Genomic DNA, 22,778 nt, shown 5'->3' with positions numbered 1-22,778 from the left:
ATTGCAGACAAAGTATGTATGGGTCATAGAAGAGTATTCTGTATATGATGATGATACCACTGCTACTGTATGATTACCATGATGAATCTGTACACATTAATCAGGACACAAAACTTTTATATCGCCACATCCCTAATGGGAACAAGACCTACCTTAAAGTGAAACACAAACCTGACAAATAACCTTACGGCCTATAAAACCCCCTAATCAAAAACCCCTAGCAACGTCAACAAGCTCTAAGCCCTCTCAATCACACATGCACACATTCTGCCATGCATTCTTAGTCACTCCACCCTCAAGGGGCCCTGTATTGTATCCTTAAATCCTGACCCTTGGCAGGGAACAAGCATCTCCCGAAAAAACCCAAATGGCGCTTGTACAAAGCAGACTAGCGATTACAAGACTCCACCATCAGCTAAAGAGACCGAGAGGGTCAGGAGTTCAGAGTTCAAATAGTTGAAAGTGCTGATGTCTAGTCTGACAGAGGTTTAGTCATTTATTAGCAAGACATAATGAGCTACAAGTGTAACTGCAGCCGAACAAACTGTGTGTAAGTTGGACAGAGGGTGGGGGTTCTATATGTGCGTAAACACAGATGACCTGACTGTGACACACAACTATGCTACTCCTACAAATAGTCTAAGATTTAGTAAGTATTAAATTATGACTTAGTTTGTTAGAAAAAACAATTACAGACAATATTTACTACAAGGTTTCATTTACTCAAACTATTTTCAGAAAGCGCATTACCTTTGTCAAACCAAAACAAAGTTGTTGTTTTCTTTTTTATTACAACTGCGGATGCTCACACAAGCTTGTCATTTGGATTTGCTCAGGAGTATGATGCCGACCTCGAGATCAATTCCCCATTTCCTAAAATCCTAATTGAGCTGCCTCGCCCACTCCTCCTCTGGTCTGGTGTTGAAACCATTGACTCCGGCTTATCCTTACTTTCAAGAAACAACATATTGTTCACGTACGTGCACACTTGTATAACAAACACAATAGCTGGAAAGAGGTTGTGGGGGCGGAGGGTGTCACGCTGAGAGGGGGGTAGCACTTTTAAGCTGAATCCACACATTTTGGATACGGTGGGTTAATCCGGCCAGGCTTTTTAGCCTGCTATTCAGGAGGACAAGGACCCCAAGGATTTGGGCTTGTCCACACCTCAGGGGTAGAGGGATTATCAAGACAGCAGGAAAGGTGTAGAGAGTATAAGGTCGGGTGACGTGAAGGTGGGCTTATTAGCATGGAAGTAGCAGATTATTGCAGGTGGTGTGCCTTCTTGTATATCCATGATAGGACAAATGTAAGTCAGTGTGTGCGCTTTTAAATTTTGAAGGGCTTCTCTCCAACCCCCACCCCCAAAAATATACCCCAGAGCTCCGACAGGGTCACCTCTGGGCCTTTCAGAGCCTCCTCTCAACCAACCCTAATTGATCTCACGCATTACTAGTCCCAAACATGAGATGGAGAACAGGAGGGAGATGGCTGCCCCATTGTTTGAGGAGCAAGGTCCCTCTGCTAAAGGCTTCACACTTCTTACACACGCCCACACACATAAACACACATAGACACAAGTTCCACCTATGGCATGCCCACCCACCTTCTCCCCCTATTCTCCTCTCCCTTCCTCTATGCTCTCATCTCCGGCTGTGCTAATCCATTGGCCAAGTCAGGAACTCTGTTACCCATCTGGCCAAGCATGACTCCAGCTGAGAGGGATGGAGGGAAAAATGAGGGTAGCGATGGGGAGAGATTGTAAAATGAGAAACAGGAATGTGAATGGGAGGGGGTGCAGTCATCAAGATGTTTTGTTTGAAACTGAGAAAGTCGTTTTTAGTAAGTATTACTTTGCATATGTTAACAGCAGAAAGCAATATAAAGGACGATGAATGGGATAAAGGGCACTAAGGTGGAACACAATAAAAAAAAAATTACCTTTTGCTTTTTACTCTTAAATACCAAGATTTTTTGAGAAAGAAAATGTGTCAATTACCCAAGAGTTCTGACAGCTAGGACAGGCTACATCCCTGGTAACGCCAAACAAAACACTAGGAAATACAATAAAAATAGATCAAATAATAAAAAGATTGATCAGTAGAGTGATGACAAAAAAATTAAATGGCAATCTGATACGAACAAATGCACTGAAACCATTGGAAAGCTTTGTAAAGAGTTTTAAAATAAGTACATCTTAAAACAGATTACAAGTTAAGAAAGATCTCACCTATAATTTAAGAAGATTAAGTTAGTGGTGGAAAAAAAAAATCCATGTTAAAAAAATTATTCTCTGAAATCAAACTGATTTTATTATCTTCCTACGACAATTTGCTGGTTTGAACACAGTGAATGAAGGATTTTTGTCCATTCCTGTTTGCATAATCTTTCTAGATTATCCTCAATTCAAGGTCCTTATGATGTTTTCTCTTCAGCTCACCCTGCCGGGTTCCAGTGACTTTAAAATATCAAATATCTATCAAATAAAGGCCACTAGAGCCAGAAAAAATAGAAGAGACAGCACTTCCTTTGAGGTAAGAGTTTGATGTTGTATTTAAAGTTTTTGAGGTTTGGTAAGAGTATCACATGTTTTTCCCTATTTAGTCTTAAGTTTCGTTTTTCATCTAAAGCATGTGGAATTGGGTGTACTTTCTTTTAAACAAGTTGACAATAACACATTTAGAATAAATAAGTACTGATACTATGACCAGCACATGATTCAGTCGGAATTATCAGCAGGCATTCATTAATAGTGATAAAAGCAAAAAGCATAGAGGGTAACATATTTTTGTGCATTTCTGCTCTGCACAAATGCGCAAAGTGGGATTTTTTTGTGCATTTTGTGCATAGAGAACAAATACAGTGGCTTAATAGGGTTGCAAAAAAATCTACTTACAGACATTGCCAGTGTTGTCAAAACTATTGAGCACTTCATTAACTTTGAGAGGTCCCAGGTTATCCCTAGAAATCCAAACATAGATAAACATGAAATAGTCTGCACAGTACTCTGTATTTTTTTCATACAAGTACATCTCTGTGAAAAAAACAATTCCCTTACAAATATCTTGTTTTTAAGTTTTTGTCTCATGTATTTCAGATAATATTTGGGATATTTTATGATAAACCAAACAACTTTGGGTTACTTTTGAAACAAGTACAGAACTCACCTTAGTACTATAAAGTTTGGTTGGCTACACCTAATAACATATTCTAAATTGTAGAAACAGCAAAGCAATGCTCTTAGTCTTAAACATAAGACCAACACACCAGGGAAGTGTTTGTTACTGATTATGGTAACGTTGATGTTTTTTGTGAAATCTTAAAATGGTGTGTTCACCTGAGGAAGGCACCGTATTCAGGATAGTAGACACTTCTGTACTCCACCCACTGGTCATCTGAGGTATCACAGTGTTCTTGTGCGGAGCGTTTTTTCCTTCTGAAAAGGTCAAAGGAGGCAAACCTACGAACAGACACCTGTTTGACCTCAGGACTGTCTGTCTGCTTCTGACACAACACCTGTAAGAGAAATACAGCTGATCACCTTCAGTTTGCACATGAAAATACATTTTTGTTTGTTTTTCTTTACTATGGCTTCTTAATTATTCTTGCCTCAACCTATTTATAGGACCTGCCATGTCTAAATGATCTTCTAATATTCCATGCACCCACTCTTTGGCTTTTGAATCAAATATAGCTTAACATCTTAACTATTTCCTTTTTCTACATTATTTACATTGAAACTAATTGTTTTACTAATGTCATGTGTGTTTTTTAAACTACTATCACTGATTGTATTGTTGTTGCTCTGCTGCACTTCAGTGAAACTTATTAGCTGTAAAAAGCTATTAAGTTGATATTCACAAAGTTGACATTATCAATTTTGTGATAATGTCAACTTTGTCAATTGACATTATCACTGACAAATAACATTATCACTGACAAATAACATTATCACTGATAACAAATAACTCAGTAAAAATGAGTCAGTTTAGACTCATTTTTAGGTTACAACAGACAGGGTTCATGAATGTTTTCCATCTGCTTGAATAAAATCGGAGTTGTAGGTAATTTTTGTCTTATAAATTCAGCATTTTAAACAATAAGCATTACTTTATCCATAATAACATTTATAATGTACCTTTGGGCAGATCTCACATATAAGTGGTTTAAATTTGAGTGTCATAAGTTGCCGATAAATGAGGCCAAATCAACTTCTTTAAATATTTTGAACGGGGAACCAAAGTTTGATTCATTTAGTTTAGGTGACTGACCAGCTCTGCAATGGTTAAATTAAAGCGTACTGATGTGTTAGGAGAGGCTCAGTCAAAGTCCACATCTGAATTCCACTCAGAATCTGTTGCAGAAATTCAGAGCATGGGCTCAGTGAACTTAGCACTAATGGACAACACATGAAAAATCATGCCTAAAGATGTAATTTTATAGGTGGATAGGTATGTTTGACCAAAAGACATATTCATGGTGGCTCAATAAATCCTTGACATAGAGGAATTAATTGAAAAGGTATGCCACAATGTTTGAATTTTTTTTTTTACATTTTTGCATAATTTTCCTTCTACTCGAAATTATGCAAAACCCAAATTTAATACACTACAGTATGTTGTGACAACATATATAAAAAAATGTTTACTGAATCTGACGTCAGTTGTAAGAGCACATAAAAGCGGAGTGGAGGAAGGTCGTTAATCTAATTTATGAGCTTTTATTTTTTCGATACTCATCTATAGACAACCAATTCACTTCAGCACAAACGAATCCAAACCCATGCTTTCTGTAGGGATTGTAAAAGCACAGTATGTGCAGTTGAAAATGTGCTTTTGTTTCTATTTAAATTCAAATTTGTTCTTGTACCTGTCTCAGCAGAGTCCATCTCGCTCGACCTGCAGTAGCACCACAGGTTGCTTCCCTGGAGTTGTAGGAATTTGGGCCGCGAGAGTCCTCGTCACTCTTATCCTTACAAGGAAAAGCCGACTGGGTCTTTTCTGTAGAGCCTGTGGAGCCTTTCTCCATCTTAACCACTCGGATATATATGTAAACAAGTTCCGGGCTATAGAGCTGTCACAGTTATCAACGTTAAAGCTGTCGGACGGTATTTAGAAAAGTATGGCTTATTTTAAAACTACAAAATCTACAAAAGCTCACACGTCTGGACTCATACCACCTGGAACATGCTGCTTCCGTACACATTTGTCATTTCAGGCAGACTAATCAATAGCAGAAAACATCGCACTCGATTTTCAATTGAAACTGCTTGCAGCGCGTGAGCAAGCTCGATTGTTTTAGTCTGTTTTTTTTTCTGGCTGCGTCACCGTGCTAGTTTCGAGCTGTTCTGTCGCTAACTTATAACAAATGTTAATTCACAACAAAATTGTAAATGTTAACGCTTTAAGTGCGCATATCCTTTCTTCTATCCTTGGAATAGCAAATGCAGCTCTCTGTCGGAATAGCGAGCCAATTAGCTGAACGTAAACGCTGCAATGGCTAATTAATAGTTCAGTGTTGGATATGACAGTTTTACGTTCACTGCTGTGCTCCTCTGCTCCGCTGCTCGGTGTTTCTCGGGTTCGTTTCTGGGACCCTAGGGTTTCTAAACGGAAAGCATGGTGGTCCTTATCCGTCCAGCGTTGGTGCACTTCGGTAAGAACGGTCAGCAACCTTTAAAGTTCGTGTTCACTGTTCGCTTGGTGTAAAGTTACCGAGTGCTCCATCATTCGGTTGTTTGAAGTCATTCATTATTCAAAGTGATACCTCTTTACCGAGTTGTCAAATACATTTATAACGTGACAACGTTTAGCTGTGTTCGCTACAATCCTATCCTTTATGGAAGAGTAGCGAGAAGAAAGCTGTCTTGTTTGCAGTTCGCCAAAAACCCACATATTGGTCAAAACTGTCGTGCAAAACCAGCACTACACATGACCCTGAACTCACCATTTCCATAAAACAAAAATCTGGTGGTGGCTGCATCATGCTTTGGGTCTGGCTTTTCTTCACCAGGAACAGGAGCCAGAAACGGTTCGCTTTTTGGCCTACATTCACAATGCTTTGTGTGATAGAAAACTAACACCGCTTCAGCCATCTCCGCAGTAAACCATAAAAGATTAGAATGCAGTGGACTGCTTAATAATTATGCTTTTCTGTGTCTGTCCCATAAAATCCCAAGAAATTGTATTGACGTTTGTTGTTGTTATAGTGATGTAAATCAGAAAAAGCACAAGGATTTAGGACTACTTTAAAGTATTTAAGAATTAAAACATGATTTCATGCTGCTCTACTCCAACCTAATGCATTTTTAATAGATGATCACATTCATGTTGTTGAAATAAATATGTCCTTATTGGTTGTGCATTTTATTTTTATTCAGCAACATTAAAATAAATGAAAAAAATAATAAATTTCTTTAGTGATTTTCAAGTGTGTCTCTATATCTTTTGTGATGAAAAGAAGATGTAATTAGGTCAAGAAATGCCTTTAGGTTATTAATAGTGTAATATCGCTCCAACATTGATAAGTGTTTTTGTTTGGTTTGAATTTTTTACTTCAGGAAGCTTCTGGCTTGTCATCCGATCATCTGAGCTCTGGATCTGACAAGTACCAGCAATTAAAGAAGTATTTTGTAAGGAGACTGAAGGCAACATACCACCGGTTCAACAGTATACCTGATTACTCTGTGGTAAGACAAGGTTCAGGGTTGTAATCATGTTGTTGTGGTTTACATTGCGAACTTAGTGTGCGCTGCGGGTGATTAAAATAAAGTATAATATGAATACAATCAGTCCTGAGCTACCCAGTAACACAGTTCATGGCACTGTCGCCTTCAAGCAGTTCAAGGCAACTGTTTCTGCATGGAGTTTCTCTTTGGCCACTCCGCCTTTCTCCAGTTGCCTAATCTAGATGTCAATAACTTTATAAATGAATAAAACTCCATTTTACTCTTTCAACTTCCTGTGGTTTGTCCCGTTCCAGGTGTGCGGATGTCACCATGTATACTTCATTAAAGCTGACGGCATCTACAGAATAGACAAAAGAGATCGTAAGCAGTGAATGAACATATATTTTCATGGGCATAGAAATTACATTTACGCAGACATTTATTCTTCCTCGTCCTCCATATTTTTAGGTACTCCAGAACCTGACCAGGTGTTAAATCTGGAACATGTATCGAGGGCGGAAAGGAGGACGAGAGCTGAGAGTGATGAGGGGTTTCAGTGGACAATTCAGAGAATTCGTCTGTCTCCACATGAAAAGCATCTCGCCGCCACACTAAAATGTTGTCACACAGAAGAGCTCAAGTAAATTAAACATAGAGGTGTAACTTATTCCAAAATGCTGACTGCCAGATTTTAATTATTTTATATTTTTTACTGTGATAATGAAGGTGTGTTGTTGTGAGACTTGGAGAGAGAATTATTTCCATTTTGTCCCCCCACCACATCCTTCTTGAGCTACAGAGCGTCTTCAGTTTTGGTAAATATTCAAAAATGTTTTAGAATAATTCAGCCGTGCCAAAGATTACAGAGTTAAAACAAAGTATACCTAATGTGCAGTTGTAAAAATAAATGCATCCCTTTTATAGCTAAGAATTGGATGTGTTTTCTGTTTTTAATTCGTCTTTCCTATTTTACCATTTTGCCTTTATCCTTTTATTTATGTATTAGAAACTGGTGGAATCTGTAATATGTGGCTTTGTAAACTTAACATTAGATTTAAATGACAGAACAAGTTACGAATCAGATCATTTAAAGCACCGAAAACCTAAAATGAATAGATGTAGAGATGCAGTTTGTATCGATCTTGACTTTTATGTTTATGTACATCTATGAAGAGTGGGCGACGGATGATGTCCTGTTTTTCACAACTCTGGAAGGCCTGAGTTCCAGCTGCGTGTTTCGCCTGGACCTCGCCTCCGAAGGAAGCGGCAAAGTAACGTCCGTGTACGAGGAAACTCAGCCTGAGTGCGTGTTAGCGTTGTGTCAGGTAAACCGTCTTCCTTCTGTCAAATAATTAACCAGGTGACCTAAACCGCACCGTCCTCTCCGCAGTGTGTTTGTGGAGGTTGCCCTGTCCAGAGACCGACAGATCCTCGCCATTAACTGCAACAGTAGAACACGTTCAGAGGTGATGCTGATTGATGTGACAAAGTCCCATCTAGAGCCTTTTGTGATTCAGCCTCGTCAGCTGGACCTCCTCTACCATGTGGAGCACTGGAAAGGATCGCTTATTATACTGGCTAATACTGGGCCAGGACAGGAGTATCAGGTACAGTTTCAACAACAACTTATCAAAATGAATCCAAGAGAAAAAACAGAATATTTACAGTAATGTAAATTTATGTAAGACTTTAAAAGAAAAAAATTATATGCAGTCGAGGGATTATGCAGTTGGTTCATACCACATATTCAGTGCCTTTGTTGAATTAACTCTAATGCCTAATTATTACAGCTGATTCCTCATTTTGGGCTTTTAGATCCTCTTAGATCAATATGTAAATTGGGTCTGTAGTTCTGGTTTAGGTGCCAAAGAGTCAGCACATGCCATTTTTGAAAATTTTGCGTAGCTAAAATTTCCATAATCTGTCCTACCTTAAGGTCTAATAGTTACATATGTTAAATGATGAATTGATTTAAGGTATTCCAAATGTTTTGTGCTTTTAACCTCTATTGGTTGAAGCAGGGGAATTTAGTGTCTTGCCTTCTAGCTAAATATTAATGTTGGTTTGTTGTTGTTTCTATGGTTTTTATTGTGACATGCTGTAAAATTAATTGCCCTTTGGACACAAATAAAAACCTTTCTATATAAATATCTAAAAACTGTTTAAAAAACTGCTAATTTCAGAGGAAAGTGCTTTGTGTACAAATTAACTTCACATTTTTCAGATATTTATTTGTAAAAGCTTTTGAAAGCCATGTGTCATTTTCCTCCAATTTCTCTATTTTGTTCTACTTTGTGTTTGCCACCCAAAATCCTAACAAAATACACTTATGGTGGTTAAAATCTGGTATGAACACCTTTGAGATACTGTATGCTATCAGCAGCTACCTTTGATTTCTCATAAATTACTAGGTTATTTCAAGCAACAAACATGTACATATCTGTTATTCTTGTTTCACATAATGTGCGTCTTCTTTCTGTTTACTAGGTGATGCAATCTCCCACATCTGAGCCGTCAATGGCTTCATGGGCGCCTTTATTTGTCCCTAAACCTGACACTACTATCAAAGACATGGACGTAGTTGGAGACTACTGCTTGTTGGTTCTAAAGACGCCAGCCAATGAACTCGCTTTAAGCGTGATGTCACTGCGCAATCCCGAAGAGACATACATTATAGAGGTCAGTGTGAGAGACGGGATAACTTGGAAGAAAAGTCTTCTAAATTTTCTACCTATTCTTATATTCTTTCATGTTTTTTTTTGTTTGTTTGTTTTTTACTCCAGTAATGTTATATTTCTTCTTTCATTCCTAAGCTCCCGTCCTGGGCTTGCGCTATTGAAACCAAGAAACCGGGCTTGGCAGACCGGCAAAACGTGTTAGAGTTCCTCTTATCGTCTCCCGTCCACCCACCTGTCCCATTCTCGCTGGATCCTGAGAAAGGACTTTTGTTGTCAGACCCAGGAACTCAGACCAACTCTGAGAGTCACCACAAGTCCGTCACCACACGCTTGAAGGCCTGCAGCCAAGTAAGACTTTAAAACAAACTCACAGAGTAAACTGTTGCAAGCAGAGAGATGTTTATGCTCTTGTCGCACCTTGACCAGCAAAAACATCCACTGCTGTTCGGTTCTTTCATCAGGATGGCACTTTAGTGCCAGTGACGCTCTTCCATGCCGTACCTGTGGAGGATCTGAGTCAGGCGCCTTTGCTTGTACATGTATATGGAGCTTATGGTAGAGACCTCAGTATGGAGTTCTGCCCAGTGAGACGTTTTCTGTTGGAGCAAGGCTGGGCACTGGCCTACTGTCACATTAGGTAAGACATCATCCTTCTTGTGATTTAAAAAAAACACAAAAAAACTTATTTGATTTTTCTAGATTATTTGCAACAGGCTTACTAAATGTTGTAGAAAGTACATTTTAGCTTAGATTCCTGTTAGATTGAGCAACAGGTTTCCTTTTTTTTCTTCTAAACTCTGGCAGGGTTCCACTTTCCTAGTGTGCAGAGCTGTCGGGGATCTGAGTTTATGCAGTGTAAGATAGCCGCTGTGAAACAGTCAGAAAAGAATACCCGATCTGTCATATTCATCTATCAAAACCTAAATCTGAACATAAATATCCTTGAGAAAACTGAGGTAGACTACAAATATATTTTACATACTTGGAATGTTCAACAACTCTTAAAAAGTACCATCATCTTCTACACGTGTTATGGACTCCACAGAGTCAAGCTGATGATGTTGCTGGAAGGAAATGTACTAAAATTATTACCATTAAAAACAATAAACTTTTAAATGTTTAAACTTGTCACAATAACAAATGTTGCTGGACAATAAATTGACCAGTAATTTTTTTTTTAAAATAAATGATAATATTGTTGTTTTTGAGAACATTTTCAAGTAATTTATTCATAATGGCATAATAATCCAAGTAATTCTCTCAAACACTAATAAAGTTTGATTTTATGGAGAACATTTAACACAGCAGTGGAAGATACTTTGTGTATCCAAAAAGAATTTGCTGGGGATCGTCTCTTTTCTGCGCGCAGAGGCGGGGGGGAGCGCGGCCTCTCTTGGCACAGACAAGCCAGGGTGGAAGGGAAGCGGAGGGGGGCGGAGGACCTCCAGGCCTGTCTCCAGAAGCTTTTCTCTTCGGGAGTCTCCTCTGCTTCACTCACTGCCCTCACAGCCTGCAGTGCTGGAGCCGTACCAGTGGCGGCGCTGTGCAACTGGAAGCCAAACATGATGCGTGCTGCAACACTGCAGGTAAAATGTTAAATGTGTCAGGGTCTGTGTTTTTATCTCAGAGGTTGTCTCAAGTGAGGGCTAGGTTTCATCCATATTTAGGGTTAAAATATTTTTTACATGTTATTATTAATATAAAATATTATTATTATTATTATTATTATTATTATTATTATATATCTAAACAGTGCAGAAATTCAGAAAATCTAAAAACTTTTTACATCGATCTACAGAAGATCTTTCACCTTTGGGGTATTTAGAAACATATAGAATTTGTATTTATGATCAGAGTTCAGGTTAAAATTTACAAAATGTTACAGATTCTATAATAGAGCTGATCTAAATAGACTAAACTGATCTAAAATCAGTAAGGTAGTCCTGTATCATCCTGCTGAAATAAAACTTCTATATCTTTCTGTTTTGTGACTAGTGGAACAAATGTAACTGTTTTGTACTTTTTGTACTTAAACGAAATACAAATGAACTTAAAAACAACTGCAAGAAAACAATTAGTAAATTTGTGTCTTGACATTTACGAAATGCAACATTTATAGAAACCTTGCAGATCTGAAGGCATCCCTATTTCTCTGTGCAGGCTCCTTTCCTCGATGTGTTGGGAACTATGGAGAAAGCTGATCTGCCTCTGACTGTGGAGGACAGAGATGAGTGGGGGGACGCAGTGGGAAACCTGCATCACAGACACATCATCGCTTCATACTGTCCCCTTCACAACATCACTCCTCAGGTATGAGGAAGCTGCTTCCTCTGCAGTTTCACTCTCTTAAACTAACTTCTGTGTTCATTTTGGCACAATGTAACAAGAAAAAAACATGTAGAATTCACTTCATACATTTGTGGTTAAATGTATATTCATCTGTCATTTTATAGATAATTTCAAACCTTAAATTTATGATTTGAAAATCCCTTTTCTTTCAACTCTTAGATATTCTTAATTTATGGTTTTTTTCCATTCTTTGTGTGTGAAACAGTGCTACCCATCTATGCTGCTGACAGCCTACAGCGGTGATCCTAGGATTCCTCTGGAAGGTGTCCTCAAATACACCAAATATATAAAGGAAGCCATTCATACACACTTAAACAGGAAGCAAAATGCAGGTACTTTCAGACAGACTCCATTTTAATAATTTTCTATAATCGGAGCGCTACAGCACCTGACATGTAAAGTGACAGCCATTTGTTTTGTTTGATGGTATACTTTATTCTTATTTTTATTAGAGCACTTTTCTTGTTGTGAATCTTCTCCCTTGAAGCACACCTGTGAGGTTGTTTTCAGAGAACCTCTCCAGTTGATCTTTTAATGCGTCTTTTCGCTGGACGAGGTCGCCGGTGCAATTTAAATCCCATGGAGATTTTCCGTATTCTTCTAGGAGTCGTTTCCTCTTCAACGGAGGTTTTATAGCTCTGGGTCATCCCCCAATAGTAGTGTCAGTGTGAAGGTCAGCGGAGGCAGCAGTAATAGATGTACGGGTGTCTGGGGGATGTCTTTCTACCGTGCAGCATTGGTCACCTTGTGGTAAAACCCGTGCATGTGTCAGCTAATTGCTCTCTTTTTTTCCCCCCAGACAGGCTCTTTCTCCCTCTCACTTATAATCTTCCTTCAAGACGTTGCTGGTACTCCTTATTTACACCACTCTCTCGCTCTCTCTCTATCTCTGCCTCGTCTCCTCCAGCTTCAAATGCACATATTATCTCTCTGCTCCACCATTTCGCACCCCCGTTGTTCACGCACACACCGGGCAGCTTCGGTGCCTGCGTTTGTGGGGAGATGTCTCCCTAATCTGTCTCTCTGTTCTCCTGAGTCTTTGATAAAGTGCTGATGGCACAGGCGCATCGAGGCGGGCGGGAAGGCCCATTAGCATGGTAAAGAGATAGCGTATCAGAGCAAGAGATTAGACTCCACAGACGGGGGAGCTGTCAAGGTCAAGACCGTACTTGTGAATCAGTCCGTACCACAGAAAGGAGGAAGGTGGATAACATGGAGTGGGGCAGTTAGACGTAGAGATACTGGGTTCGCAGTGAGATGAAGGCGATTTCTAAAAATAGACCGTTTTCTTTTATCTTGCTTTTGTATTCTTTCCTTCAGATTGTGAATCGGCACCAAGCATAGTTCTGAACGTCCAACCAGGAGCAAACCATCTTGGACCTGAAGACTTTGTTCAGATGCTGGAAGAGGTGAGTCAGAAAGCGAGAGGAACAGGGAGGTTAAGTACAGAAACCGTACTTCCTGATATCTAGAAACAAACTCCTGTGATAGTTCTGGCTGGATGTTTGGCCAATCTTCTTTCAACTTGCGGTTGGTTTCCTGACACTCACCAATTATTGAATACAGTTTCAGTTGGGTTAAGATTGAAGCCTGTCCACAAACTTAATGTAAGCCTCCACTGTCCAGTCCAAAATCAGTTCTGATGTGTGTTCTGGGTTATTTCATCCAGTTTGAGCAGTTCACCAGCACCTTGATGAGACGAGTTAATGCAGTGATGTTGGGTTTGAAAGCCCTGCCTCCTCCGAAAGTTGTTGTCTTTGTAGCACAATAGCTTGACCTTTGCCATAAAACCGTTCTCCTGAAGGCACCCGGCTTGTCCATGACAGCAGCTGGGAATTTCAGTCGTACTCGAAGGAGTCGGTTCTGGAGCAGAAGGTTCCACTTTATGATAGCATCACAGCATCATGGGTTTGTGGCAGGAAACCAACCAATTTAAACGAGCTCTAACAATGCTGCCAAAGCCAGATTGAGGAAATTATTGCTTCTTTGAGAAAATCCACATTAAAAAAAAACAAACTTTAAAGACCATTGAAGTCCTTTGCTCTTTAGACCCTGGAAAAGAACGACTGAAATGTGTTATTAGAAGCTACAAATTAGTACTAGGTTATTTAATTTAATCTACCACACCAATGTGTTGGAGTTCAGCAGGCATAGGTAATACTGCATATTGGTCATAATTTGGCTAACTTTTACTTTCCATTAAATTTACAAAGAAAGTGTGTTTTCTTCCTGACGCAGGAGGCTTTTAAGCTTGCGTTTCTATACACGGAGCTGAACCTGGACACTCCACAACCTCGACGCAAGAGGAAGAGATAGCTCAGCTGTGAAGAGGCAGTAAGAAAAGCAGAGCTGTATTTGCATCACCGTGACAACCAAGTCTTCCACTTTGCATGTGGAAAAAGAAAGAAATCACGTCCAGCGAATTCATCGACAAGCGTTTGCTTTATTGTGTTCCATTATTCCTTTTGAATCAAGACACCTCAGGACAACCTCAGTAAATCGATTGACGAGACTGTACAGTTTTCGTTAATGCTAAATTGCTTTAGCATTTGTAAAGAATGCCAACAGTCTCCAAGTAGCAGGCCTTCTCAGAGACGTAGCACTGTGCAGGATGGTTGGGATGAAACCGAGTGTAGGTGGAGTACCGAATGACCAAACCCTCTCCCGCCTCTGTCTGGATGCGGGATTTCTGGAATACTTTCTGATTGTTGGCTGTGTTGGTGCTCATCAGCACCCGGAGCTCGTCGGGCAGCTCCTTAACAGCAGAGAGATCCGTTGTGCTGGGTCCTCTGCCGAAGTTAATCACCATGAGGTACGCTTCTTTGTGCCCATCGAGCTCTCTGAGGTAAGAGAAAACGTTGGTGTCAGAGAGGACGTAGCAGAACCAACCGCGCAGAAAAGGGAGCTCCGACTGCCGCAGGCCATTCAAGAAACGATACTGAGAGAGAACGGAGCCTTCATCTTTATTCTGGACCTGAGGGGAAAGAATGGACAAAAGATAAAACAGTGAGACGGATATGAGAACTATCTTTTATCAGGGGTTTTCTCAGTGTTGCGTTAGATGTCGCATACCTCCACATTGACGGTTTCGTAACTGGGATGTACAGGTAACCATGTGTTGTTGGTTTGGGTGTTGAAACCCGCGTTCTTCTCACTATTCCACTGCATCGGAGATCGCTGAGGGTCACGACTGAGACTCTGAGGTCAAAGAATACAAATGATTATACTCCAGTTGACCTAATACACAATAACTACAGCTAGCCATCAATAAAACCTCCTTTACTTGAACCGTTCCTTTGTTTTTGTAATGCCATGAATTAAAGTCATATCTTTGTATACATTTGTTTAGTGTTTGTTCAGGGTACGGACTCTACTGACCACGTTGTACTTCCCAGCAGGGTCTTGTACTTGGCTTTGTGTGATATTAATGTTCTCCATGCCAATCTCTTCGCCGTAGTAAGTCGTTGGTGTGCCGGGGAGGGTCAGTAGCATCAGGTTGATGGCACGAACATAAATCCGACCAGCACTGGAGCCGATTCTAGGCCTGTCATGGTTTCCGACCTGGTTACAGTGGAGGTAAGAGGTGGAGAGGTGAATGAGATTGAGCTAAGTGGATCGCAGAAGACTTTACCTGATAGGTTTTTGTTAGGAAAAAAAATATCTCAAGTTAAAAAGTCTCAAGAGAAAAACTTAAAAGTTGTGCACCAAAAAAAAAAATTATAGATCCCCCAAACTGAAATTTATGCAGATTTATTTAGATTTGACCTGCTGATACCGATTCCTAGCGTGGCCTTGTAGCACTCATGGCGGACAGCTGTTCCTGCGCTTGAAACATTGTGGGCTCAGTTCCAGCTTCCTCCCATAGCATATGTTAACGTGCCCCGGAGCAAGGCATTTTACCCCAAGTTTTCTAATGATGTGTGTATCAATCTATGAATATGTGAATGTTTCTGAGTGTGAATGTGTGAATTCAGCCTTAGTGTAAGGCGCTTTCACTTTCCACGCACCACCAATTTGGAGCGAACTTCCAGAAAACTTGCAAAACTGCAGAAACACTGAGTTCCTCTAAATCATGACTAAAACCCACCTGTTTATATCTGCCTTTGATTAGTATTAAATGGAACATTGATCAACATATATGACCAAATGTGATGCTTACTGCTTGTTTCATAATTGGTTACTCTATAATGTTTTTATGGTATGAAGCACTTTGAACTGCTTTGTTGCTTTATTTGATACAAATAAACTTGACATGACTTTAAGAATGCTATATATCTGTACTCAGTTCACGCAGCATGTACAAATATTAAGAAGACTCATTTGAATACCTGGGTGAGAAAATAGATAAGCCTTATTCAAACCAACTGCAGTATTGAAAATGATTTTGCTGTTTAAGATCATAAATGCTGAAAACGCCACATGTTTATGTTTGTTATCATAAACGTGTGACTCTTTGTTCTTATCAGAAGAGAATCTGGATCTTATCTTCACTTTTTTTTATATCTGTTTGTACAATGTTGAATAAATTACAACATACTGGAAAGGGCATCATTCGTTTTTTATTATTATTATTATTCCAGAAGAACTAAGTAAATATTTACCACCCAGTTGGGCCATTTTCCGCTGGGCATGTTGGACATCCAAAGGTCAACCAGATGTTTAGCCCACCAGCCGCTGGTGTTTTGAGGCAGGTCCAGCAGGTAAAAGTTGAAGGGGAAGTCGCTTTCTTTTATTAGCGGCGTTCCGTAGTACATCATGGTCTTATCCACCTCTTCATAGTCATAGGATTCTGTCACCATGAACCTGCAGAAGAATAAAAACCCAGTTTATGTGCGAGATTGTACACAAACTAAGCTGCCATTTCTTACTAAACTGTTCTGATACAAACATTGATATCATTAAGTAAATAGGCCTTCAGTCTTAAACCTGCTGAAAATATGCACATACTCCACCCATAGTACATTGTTTTTATGTTGGGATTCTTTTATACTTTAGAGGGAGCCATAAAGAAATCAGAAATTATCTTACAATCTAGTTTATCGGCCTACTGTGTTCTTCTGATAAGATCCAGCCTTCAGGGAATACTGTGTTTATAGGACGTCGTAGAACTTCAAGATACAATCAGAAAGTTAATTTATTTCAGTAATTTAAAAAGTGAAATCCTATAGTGATTCATTACACAAAGAGTGTGTGTTTTCAGTTTATTGTGATGTTCATGGTTTGCAGCTGATAAAAAAACAACATTCTTTTTCATAGAAAAAGAATCTTACGTAAAACCACTACAAATAATTTATTCCAAATTATTATGCTACGGCCTCCGTTTGTAATGAATGTAAGATGAGTTTCCCTTTTTGAATGAAATTATTGAAATAAACTAACCTTAATTATGAGGGGAATCTATGACAATGTGCTTCTACTTCAAGGCACGGCTTTTTAATAAAACAATTTAATTGGAGGTTTATGTACAGCGCGGTAGTCTGCACGGATTCCCACCTGTATCTGCCAGGTTCTCGGCTGTAGTCGTCCATCACTGCTCTGAACTCTCTCAGCATGTCGTGCAAGCCGACCTGGCTGGTGGTGTAGTCGTGATACAAGTCCCACTCTGTAGTTACTAATTCCTGAAATGCAAAAACATTCAAGGAAATTTTTAAACGAGACGGTAGAGCATTTGCAGAAAGGATTCAGTCGTTTTCCAGGTCAGGGCCTGGTTGGATTTTCCAGGTATTTTTTGTTTGACTACTGGAAATTAGGGAGGGCTCGTCTCTAAATCGGACTGCTTTCTCCGGCTGGTTTCAGGTTGGGGTGATGGAATGCAAGTAGAAAACAAATGCAAGACTCCCACTTTGACTTGGCAAGTCAAGCAGAACTGAAGGAAAGTTTTCCTCTAGCTCACAGGTGTCAAACTCCAGGCCTCGAGGGCCGCTGTCCTGCAGTTTTTAGATGTGCCACAAGTACAAAACACTGGAATGAAATGGCTTAATGACCTCCTCCTTGTGTAGATCAGTTCTCCAGAGCCTTAATGACCTAATTATTCTATTCAGGTGTGGTGCAGCAGAGGCACATCTAAAAGTTGCAGGACACCGGCCCTTGAGGACTGGAGTTCGACACCCCTGCCTAGCTTTTACAGGTGAACCTTTTTTTTTTTTTCATTATTTAGAACAACTGCAAGAAAGAAGCTCACTTCTTGTTAATGGCTGATGCGTCTTACTTCTATTTCAGGCGGTACCAAGGCCCAGCGCTACATGTTTAACTGAATCAACCTGCTTCGCTCCTCAGTTTCCGTTTAAAGGCCAGTGACTAACAGCTCGTGCGTCTGGTCGCGTGGGTAACTCCAAACCACTCGGCTCGCGTCGTCACCGAACAAACGAGCCATTATGCCAACCACTAACTCACAAACACGGTGGTATTTTTACAGCTATTACCAGCCATAGACGCTTAAAGCAGAAATGACGGAGCAGTTATAAAAAGCTGCAGATAAGTTTATAGCCGTGTTTCCAATTTTGCAACAGGCCATAAATTACTTTTGTTTGACAGTCTAAAGGTGTAAAACTCTAAGTGTGATCTAAAATCAAAGTCTGAGTCAGTCCCAGCATTACAGCATTAGTCCACAGTGGTCAGTAAATCCCAGTGACTTGCTAATCCTCTAAAATATGCTTCTTTTCTGCTAATCTTTTCTGTTGGGAAGGAGGGTAGGGGGAAAAAAAACTGCCTCCACAAGGTTTTCTTTACTTATGTCAGAGTGTGTCATTAAGTCTTTGAATTGCAATTACAGTGTTTTCTTCAGAAAAGCGCGGGATGAACCTGACATTTAAGCCAGCGATAAATAGTAAATGGCACGCGGCGAGAAACGTCCCACTCAGCTGTTCCGGTCGAGCCGAGGTGTTTCTGCCCACGCCGCTGCTTTCATGCATCTCATTATCCTAATCTGGATTCTGACACGCCACTTTATGAGTCAATGAAATAAAAATCGGGATTTTATAACGGAAGGTTAAAGCGGGGATTGTTAACTGAGCTGAACTTTGAGCGGTGGGAGTTACAGCGGCAATTAAAATTTAACACGACGAGCGGAGGGGGGGGGGGAAGAAAAGCGGAGGATTTGTGAGAATATCCTCGCGGGAAAAGAATGAAACCGGTTTTTATGCTTTGCGCTGTCGTCCGCTTGTGAGAAGGTGGACAGCATTTGGTCTACTACTCTTGACAGAATCAGTTCATTTGATGCGGGCTTTGTATGTTGTCGTGCTTAAATTTTTTTTTCCACATTTTGTCACATTCAAACCACAAACGTCTGTATATTTCATTTGTATTTTATACACCAACACATGGTCATCCACTTATTTTTCAGAGAGGCTGCCAAGAGGCCTATGGGAACTCTGGAGAGGCTGCTGAGCTCAACTATAAGTTGTGTACTCCATAATTTTAGCATATACGCTGATGAAACAAAACAAAAGAACCTACTATTAAAACACAAAGCCATTAAAAGTCCAGTTTAAAGTTCATCTCAGTACAGCAAACATATGGAAGAAATGGCTCTGGACTGATAAAACCAACCACTTTTTGGCCATCAGGTCACAAAAGGTGGCTTACCGGAACCCCCTTGTAGACTCGGCAAAGGTTGAGTCTACAACGCATTGTCACATCCGTACGTTTTGTGTCGGTCTGACAACATAAAACCCCGATGAAGCTCATTGGGGTTTGTGCTTGTAACGTGGTCACATGTGGTCAGGTACGAAGCGCCCGAGAACTTTTGAACACAAGTATTTGATTAACAGAGGCTAACGCTCACCGGCGGCTTGTCTGGATCCACCTGTGGCTCGTCTCTGAGATGTGCTGCTTCCAGCATGTGTTTGACCGCGTCCATCCGGAAGCCGTCCACGCCCTTCTCCAGCCAGAAGCTGATGAGATCCTGCAGGGAAAGAATGAAAATGCACATTTTATTATGAATTTTACACTTTTTCTTTTTACCTTCATTGGACTACCATACGGTCTGTTAAGTCGTGATGCAACAAAATGACTACAGAATAAAGTTTTCTTAAGAATCAGTATCTTACGATGATCTCTTGAACGACATCGGGGTTCCTCAGGTTCAGGTCTGGCTGCTCCTTGAGGAACTGGTGCAGGTAACACTGACCTCTGACCTCATCGTAAGTCCACGAGGAGTTTCCAAAGATACTCACCTGCGTGACAAGTGAAGGTCGTGATCAGCAGTGGAAAAAATTTGAAAATGTATCCCGGCGCCGTGTGAAACAGCAGCACAAACACAAACCCAGTTGTTAGGCTTAGGGAAAGCTGGATCGCAGTCCGTCCAGACGTAGTAATCCTTGTATTGAGGATCTCTGGTCCGACTGAGGTTGAACCAGCGGTGGCGGTCACTGGTGTGATTGGGAATGAAGTCCATAATCAGCTTCAAACCTGAGGAGGAGAGGTGGGAGGGAAGACACTTTAATCAGTCATCATCAATCTGACACTAAACCAGGGAACCCCACTTCCACGTCTCTGAAAAAAAAACAACAAAAAAAAAAAGAACAACAAAAACACACCCTTGTTGTGCATTTCAACCAAAAGTTCTTCAAAGTCCTGCATGTTTCCGAAGAGCGGGTCGACGTCCCTGAAGTCCTCCACATCGTAGCCAAAGTCTTTCATTGGAGAGCGGTAGAAAGGGCTGATCCACACCGCCTTGATGTTCAGGTCCAGGAAGTGGTCCAGCTTCTCCTTAATTCCTGCATGGGCCGACACGCAGGCGGTTACAGAAGTACTCAGATTACAAGCTGCACGCATCATTGAAATCCTCTTACTGTAGTTTTATGTAATTGCAAAGAGTCAATAGTTTCTTACCTGGCCTTGACAGATACAGCATACCGAATTATTGTCGATTAAAGTAAATGGTTGCCTAAAATGATTGCCTAACAGCGCAGCATTTTACTGCTCTCTTACACAGCATTCTCATTATAGTTATAAACAGATAAAAACAATGTTTTGGTCTGAAAGCAATCCGATTATGATCGTTGAGCAAGAATTTTATAAACACAAAACAATCTTGTATTTCTGAAAAGTTAAGGCCTTCTGAAAGTTCAGAATAGTCGTGTTACGCTCTTAGTTCTTGTGTATTCAGTATGAGCCTGGTCATACTGACCCAGGCTCTGGTTCTGCTGGAGGTTTCTTCCTGTTAAAGGGGAGTTTTTCTTCTCTGTCGCTAAATACATGCCTGGTACGAGGGATTTCTGTAAAGCCAATAACACAACACCGGCGATTTTCTGCTGTTGCTACGTGCTCGCTGCAACTCCATAAATACTTTTTAAACTACTTTAAATACTGTAGTTAACTGATCTTACAGTACTGGGATTATCTGAAAAGTATATGTGATTGAATTAAAAATTTCTTTGTTTTTTTGCAATGTGCTTCGAGGTGAGCTGTAGTTCCTCTAAACTCCAGAATCACCTTAACTCGCTGCATCATGTCAAAGAAAGCCATTCCCACAGCATGATTCTGCCACCATCATGTCTCACTATACTGATAGCTTGAGAACTCCAAATAAAGCTTTTTTATTATTATTATTATCTTTTTATCCTTCTGATTGATTTGCACAGCGATCCATTTGCAAACGATGCGACTTTCTTGTGGTGAGATTATATTTGGGTGTATCTGAGTCTAGGAGTACTACTTTTTATATTTTAAAAAGATTGTGAATCATGTCTTTTCTTTTATCAATAATAATAATAACAACAATAATAATAATAATAAAATAATAATAATAATAAAATTACTAAAAAACAACAACCACACCCGACCTTTGAGGTCTCCGACTCCATCCCCGTCAGAGTCCTTGAAGGACCGGGGGTAGACCTGGTAGACCGGGGTGATGTGCCACCAGCGCAGGCACGGCGGGGACAACGCGATGATGGTGATGGTGACCGCCACCAGCGCCAGCGTGCAGCACACTATCAGCCAGAACAGGATCTCTCTGGGCACCCGGTACCGAGCCCTGGAGGAGTGCAGCAGCAGCACCTCCTTGGGCATCCCGGCGTACGGTTTGACCTGCGTGTACTCGTCCGCAGCCGCGTCCAGCTTCACCGCGGTGGCGTCGCGCCGCTCCCCGGTGCCCGAGCTGGAGGCGTCCGCCGCCGACCCGCCGTCGACTGCGTCCTTATAACCCGGGTTTCTGATGGTTTCCTCCAGCTCCATTTGACCGCTGTTCTTTCTAAAACTCATCTAGATATTTCTGTTAATTCAAGAATTATTATTATTATTATTTTTTTTTATTTTTACATAAAATAACTTTGAAACTAAGTGCGAGGAAGCTGTGAGAAGTTAGGAAGGTAGGAGTGGCAGATGGAGCTCAGACTGCCTCAGTGCCACCTGTGGAATGTGGGGGAACACGGTGGAAACCGGAGAGCTCATAGGACTGGTTACAGATTAGCTTTTCTTATCTTGGTGCAGAGTGGGCTGGGTGTGCTGCATGAAGGACAGTCAGCTTGTATGTTGAGAATCGTCAGCAATTTAAAAAAAAAGATATTACACTAAAATGTTCGTGATGCTCATGTTCTACAGCCAGATAAAAATGTTCTTCAAAACAAAGCGGACAGAAATGCCTTCCACCTGTTGCCAGCTTTCATCAATTTTTTTTTTTTTTAATGATTATGAAATTATTCTCAACTCTAGAAGGCAAAGAAACAACAGCTAATCAGCCAGAACCAGCTTTCCTGTGAGACTTGGTGGAATTTTATGAGTTTCATGTTTTGCCCCCACTGTCTTGTACTGGCCCAACTCTTGCAACCACTGTTCACATTATTACTTTAGAAGAATCTTGATGAATCGGCTCCATTTTGAGAAGAGCAAGCAAAATAATTTTTTCATACCAAGTGTCGGAGGAAAAATATACAGTCAAATGTGCCTCATTCCCAAATTATTTTTTTGTATAATTGATAGTTTAAATAATAATAATAGTAATAATAAAAAGATGTCCCTGTCGAAGGACACCCTACTAATGTGTCCCAATTCAGTATGATTTGTTATATAACTTTTAAAACAGTGTAAACACGTGGTTTCATCAGTATACACTGTAACTGATTTTTTACACGGAGCTGTGA

General features: G+C 40.4%; 3 protein-coding genes across 3 annotated transcripts in view; 1 reads left to right on the top strand and 2 right to left on the bottom strand.

Moving 5' to 3' along the window:
• Positions 1 to 5,207, bottom strand: part of camkmt (calmodulin-lysine N-methyltransferase) — a 112,885-nt gene extending 107,678 nt beyond the window's left edge. The window contains exons 1-3 of the mRNA XM_023327872.1: positions 4,870 to 5,207; positions 3,338 to 3,516; positions 2,897 to 2,961 (exon numbers count right to left, since the gene is read on the bottom strand). Coding sequence (XP_023183640.1) covers positions 2,897 to 2,961; positions 3,338 to 3,516; positions 4,870 to 5,028 — 403 coding nt within the window. The 5' untranslated portion in view covers positions 5,029 to 5,207. The remainder of the gene's footprint in view (positions 1 to 2,896; positions 2,962 to 3,337; positions 3,517 to 4,869) is intronic.
• A 106-nt stretch (positions 5,208 to 5,313) lies between these two features.
• Positions 5,314 to 14,032, top strand: prepl (prolyl endopeptidase-like). Its single transcript, XM_014470690.2, has 15 exons — positions 5,314 to 5,655; positions 6,560 to 6,688; positions 6,982 to 7,048; positions 7,136 to 7,307; positions 7,394 to 7,482; positions 7,841 to 7,970; positions 8,058 to 8,274; positions 9,155 to 9,346; positions 9,481 to 9,693; positions 9,807 to 9,982; positions 10,715 to 10,931; positions 11,506 to 11,655; positions 11,900 to 12,026; positions 13,015 to 13,103; positions 13,933 to 14,032. Exons 1-15 carry the CDS (start codon positions 5,524 to 5,526, stop codon positions 14,008 to 14,010), a joined length of 2,178 nt encoding a protein of 725 aa, XP_014326176.1. The 5' UTR covers positions 5,314 to 5,523; the 3' UTR covers positions 14,011 to 14,032.
• An 85-nt stretch (positions 14,033 to 14,117) lies between these two features.
• On the bottom strand, positions 14,118 to 22,067 carry slc3a1 (solute carrier family 3 member 1). The gene is made up of 10 exons (XM_005804160.3): positions 21,480 to 22,067; positions 20,232 to 20,411; positions 19,958 to 20,103; positions 19,743 to 19,868; positions 19,478 to 19,597; positions 17,188 to 17,312; positions 16,296 to 16,497; positions 15,073 to 15,255; positions 14,767 to 14,892; positions 14,118 to 14,668 (listed from the first exon to the last, which is right to left on the bottom strand). The coding sequence occupies exons 1-10, from the start codon at positions 21,898 to 21,900 to the stop codon at positions 14,237 to 14,239; spliced, it is 2,061 nt and encodes a 686-aa protein (XP_005804217.2). The 5' UTR covers positions 21,901 to 22,067; the 3' UTR covers positions 14,118 to 14,236.
• Between the last annotated feature and the right edge of the window lie 711 nt (positions 22,068 to 22,778).

Source organism: Xiphophorus maculatus, chromosome 22, assembly GCF_002775205.1.
Source record: "Xiphophorus maculatus strain JP 163 A chromosome 22, X_maculatus-5.0-male, whole genome shotgun sequence".
In the NCBI taxonomy this organism is placed as follows: Eukaryota; Metazoa; Chordata; class Actinopteri; order Cyprinodontiformes; family Poeciliidae; genus Xiphophorus; species Xiphophorus maculatus.
The sequence above is the reverse complement of the archived record's forward strand: the minus strand, read 5'-3'. Positions and strand labels throughout refer to the sequence as shown.